The sequence below is a fragment of the Penaeus vannamei genome, chromosome 17 (genome assembly GCF_042767895.1).
Source record: "Penaeus vannamei isolate JL-2024 chromosome 17, ASM4276789v1, whole genome shotgun sequence".
In the NCBI taxonomy this organism is placed as follows: Eukaryota; Metazoa; Arthropoda; class Malacostraca; order Decapoda; family Penaeidae; genus Penaeus; species Penaeus vannamei.
In genome coordinates, this window is record NC_091565.1 from 4,313,026 (window position 1) to 4,318,025 (window position 5,000).

The 5,000-nt window shown below is 33.3% G+C and overlaps 1 protein-coding gene across 1 annotated transcript in view; it reads right to left on the reverse strand.

Moving 5' to 3' along the window:
* Positions 1–3,879, reverse strand: part of LOC113811803 (membrane-associated tyrosine- and threonine-specific cdc2-inhibitory kinase) — a gene marked incomplete in the record, with an annotated part of 5,946 nt that extends 2,067 nt beyond the window's left edge. Inside the window, 5 exon segments of the mRNA XM_070132397.1 lie at positions 249–371; positions 691–892; positions 1,397–1,583; positions 1,755–1,887; positions 3,735–3,879. Coding sequence (XP_069988498.1) covers positions 249–371; positions 691–892; positions 1,397–1,583; positions 1,755–1,887; positions 3,735–3,821 — 732 coding nt within the window.
* Between the last annotated feature and the right edge of the window lie 1,121 nt (positions 3,880–5,000).

Consider the following 5,000-nt stretch of genomic DNA (forward strand, 5'->3'; position numbering starts at 1 on the left):
AAAAAATTTAAAAAATTTTAAAACAAATTCTGCTGAATAAGGAATATTCCAATTCTTAATTTTTTCCAAACATAATTCAAACTGTGTGGCATGTGTTTATATCAATGAAAAATATAAAAAGTAGCAAACAATTTAAAAACACACACACACACACACAATAACAATAAACAAACAATAATCAGATCATATAACAAATCTCACACAATCTTAAAGACATTCAAAATGATTAAGAATAGTTAATATATTACCTGAGATGTTTCAATGACTAGACCAAAGTCGCCAAGCTTGCATAGCCCATCGTAGCCAATAAATATGTTTTCTGGTTTGATGTCCATATGCACCAAATGATGTTTGTGTAAGTGGCTTACACCCTAGAAAATAAGAATAAATATATAAAATCAGTTACACATCTGGCATGAATACTTTCAGAGTATGGATAAATATGGTTGCAATTAACCCTGAAACCAATTGATCAATGATGTGAAGAGTAATACTAATGTGATCACTGGGATTAGACTTTGCTAACCAGTGAAGTGTAAGGCATAATTTAGAAAGTTTCTCTACAAATTACAGAGAAGAGAAAACATATAATGATCCAAAAAGGTTAAATATATACTCCAGAGGTTAAATATAATTAGTTCCTTTTTCTACTACTGCTTCAGAAGGTCTGTCTGTATGTTTCTCTCATACCTGTAACAAATCGACTAGATAATCCCAAACAACACTCTCTGGAAGATCATGTCTGTCTTCAGCCATGTCTGCTAGTGATGTGCGGCACACTTCTGTCAAAAGATACAGGTGTTGCCTTTCTTCCCAAGCACGATAGAACTCGACACAGTTTTTGTGCTTTGGGAGTTTCTCGTGTTTTTGGACTTCCTCCATTCTCCTCCGCCTGTAGATAGAGAAAGGCATGATTAGATGATGACTTTACTCTGAAAAGAACATCAAGTGATATATACAAATGAACTATTAAACCCCTTCAAAATGATGTACAGTAGCTGTCATACTTTGTATGTATGTCTGCTACACATCATACAACAGTAAATCCTTTTGCTTCTATATTATGAAATACTGACTTTCTTTCCATTCTGTGGGTGCAAATGAATTAAAACTGATGTATTGAGAGCATATGATTCATATAACAAAAGTGACCGAAGGCATTTTATTTGCTCATTTTATCACTTGTTTATTACAGAATTTTGAGTCTTGCATTTTCACCTGTCATGCATGTGCGTGCACATACACACACAGCTATGCAATTCCTTATCCTTTTAGCGTTAATGATGACTGGCACTGAAAAATCAGGTAGCAGATACCTCATGCATAAAAAAGTAAACAAATTATGTACACGACTAAAATATGCTTTCGCAAGAATCAGTCTGACATATATATTTACCTGTCACCTTCCCCTCGAAATCTTAACAGGGTTCGTTTGCATGCATACTGTCTCCCATCCTCTTTACTTCGGACTCGGTATACTTCACCAAAGGAACCTACGCCAAGTTTCTCTTCAATGGCATAACACTGTTCAAAGTAAAGTGCTGTTTTTTCTGCACTATACAGTGGACTCTGTACGATAAAAGCTGTCAGGAGAAACAGAGAATACATTACCAATTGTTAATGGCTTTCAGTCTGATAAAGATAAATTGTTAGCACTATAACAATCATTCCTTCAAAATTCCAACCTCCTCAACTTTTCTTATTCACAACATAAATCCTGTTTTTTTTTCTGCTTCACAGTCAAAGATACTCACATGTGTCGGAATCATCCCTGAAAGACACTGGCTGGGGTCGGTCGTAGTCGCTGATGCGCGGAAATATTCTTGTGACTGGACAACTCTTCACTGGAGCTTTTGGGGGTGGGGCAAATTTTGGCGTACCTCTAGACTGGAATGTAAATGCACCAATGTAAAGTCATTCATAAATCATAATTCATAATAAGTTTGGGTAATTTTTCTAAAAGTTATGACTAATGGATTGCAACAACATTGGTAGTATTGGATTCCTCTCACTGTCTACAATGCATATAAGTAGAATTTATTGTGTGAAAAGCCCCCTAATCCCCAATGAGTGACAAACATGGCCCCAATAGCAGGGGAGGGTATGAAAGGTACCAGGGAAATTGAAAGGTAATAGATAAATAACCTACACAGTCAGTCACTATATTGTCTAATGCACGTACTCATGGTAGGAGAGAGCTTTCGACAGACTTGGCAATGAACTGTAATCATGTTGACAAATGTGGAAAGGTATGAATGAGAACAAATATCTTCACAATACAGGAGATGTATTTAACCGGTTTCAATTATATCTTCGTCAGAAATACATGAAACCGGTTAAATACATCTCTTGTATTGTGAAGATATTCGTTCTCATTCATACCTTTCCAGACTTGGCAATGTTGCTCCTGCATGGTGGTTGTAAACTCTCTCCTGCCATGAATACATGGAGGATTCTTTGTTTTCCTGAGTGGTGGTTGGGGGGCAGCAGACAATGCAATGATTAATTCTGTTTACACTATTCGTATTTTACCCTGCAATTTCCCTAGTACATGCCCTACCCTGTTATCAGACCAAGAATGTGGGGGTTTGGGGTATTTCTGTTCTATCCATATATTTGGAAACCTGTAAGTGAGAGGAATTCAATGATACCAAAATCATCACTATCTGAATGGTGCAACTATTAGAAAAAAATTACCAAAATGTATTGGTAATCTTTTATATAAACAAATTTTATGAACTACCACACAACTCTGCCCATGATAATGCACTCTTTAATAAGTGATTCTCTACAGTATGAGACGAAGTCCCCAACTCCACATCACTGGGTGTGCCTGAGGGGAGGGTTGATAGGGGGCTCTGCCTCCCAACACACCTCGGGAAACATTGTCTTCACCTCGGTATGCACAGCATTAATAGAGCTGAAACTCGGGAGTACCAACTGGACTTCGGCTGAGAATGACGCTTGCCGCAAGATTTTTTTTCCTTTCTTTGTGGTACTATTGTTCGTGTCTACAGATTATTTCATAACTGCAACTTCTTATCTACAAGAATATCATATAAAATTAGCCCTAACTTTGTGCATCCATACAATAAAAATTAACGCTCCAATTTTCTAAAGCATGCCAACAAACCATGTATGATCTGGCAAGATAATACTAATAAGTCTATTAGAATGGGCTAAGATTGTAAAGCATCACATATAGTGAATCTAGAGAGAACACAGTCATAAAAAATAAGAAAAAATATAGGTCTGAAAGGTAATGCCACTGACTTCTTACCATTTATAATTCCATATAGTAACATGTCCATTAATAATCAGATTAATATTAACTCTTAGAGTAACAACACTGTCTTGATATGTAACTGTAAAATAATGAGGGAAAACACCTAGAACCATAAACATTCTTGGTTAAAATTATCATCTGGTAAACATTTTCAAATCGGACACCATTTGCGCCTTCATCTACCTTTACAGGTAAATCTAAAAAGCTCATAATTAAACATCTTGCATTCGATTTCCACAACTCAGCTAAAAGAAAATACAAAATCAAATTCTGAACGCATGGGAAAATAAACACAATTCACGGCCACGAAATGAAAAACCCGAAAACAAAAACAGAATTTCAAGGTCAGCTCCGCAACGGGAGAATACCGGGCGCCGAAATCAGATCTTTATTTTCTCTCTTATTTCTCATCTAATTTCGCCTTTCTCTCTTTCTCGCACTTCCTTACCTTCTTAGTGGATAGAGTTCTGTGTTCTGGAACAAATACTGGCGCAGGACGTTGAAACGAAGTGTCATTTCCACCAACCAAGATCATTTTCGCGGCAAAACAAAAATCAAAATAAACATTGGAGGTTCAATGCGCATGCGCGAACTCAGGGGATACGAACGCCCGAACGTTTTTTTTCTTTCACGTGCCTAAAGGCTTTTATTTTTTTTTAATTATTTATTTAGACTACTAAATTGATTATGTTTCATGTTGCTATGCTAGGAGAAGACACCTTATTATATAGGACAGCATGCATAAGACACTTGTTTCATATATCTTCATTTGGGATATTAAGATATATGGTATTGTGTAATTTTTACCCTCTACAAAATCGTTCTTGTTGACAATCACAACAACAACAACAAAATGAAAATGATGAAAAATATTTAACATGAACCAAAATCAGCTGCTTTAATTGTGTAGAACTGGTATTACTAATGACAATAACAAAATGGTTACGTAACGTAAATGATACTACAGACGTTTGTGATTTTAACAAAGGCAAAAGTAACAACGACAATGGTAATGATTGTGACAATGGTACTACTACTACTAACCATTAAGTAATGATTAAATTCACGTACGACATTGGGATTAACCATAACGCTAATAATAAAGCTTGTGAAAACAAGCCCACAATGTTGGTAACAAAAATGATAATAGAAATAATAATAATAATAATTTCAATGATAATGATGATAGTGGCAATAATGAAAATAATGATGATGATAAAAAAATATTGATGATAATGATAATAATAATAATAATGATATCAAAAGCAACAACAACAACAACAATAATAATAATAATGATAATAATAATAATAATGATAATGATAGTAATGATGATAATGATTATGATAATAAGAAAGATATTAATGATATCAGTATTAATGATAACAGTAATGATAATAGTGATGATAATAATAAAAATGATATTAATGAAAATGATAATAACAATAATAATGATAATGATAATAATGATAATAATAATAATGATAATAATAATAATAATAATAATAATAATAATAATAATAATAATAATAATAATAATGATAATAATAATAATAATTATAATAATAATAACAATAATAATAATAATAATAATAATAATAATAATAATAATAATAACAATACTGTTAGTAATGTTAGTGATTATTACAATAAGAGTAACAGTAATAATAATGATAATAACAATAATATTAATAGTTATGATGACAACAACAAT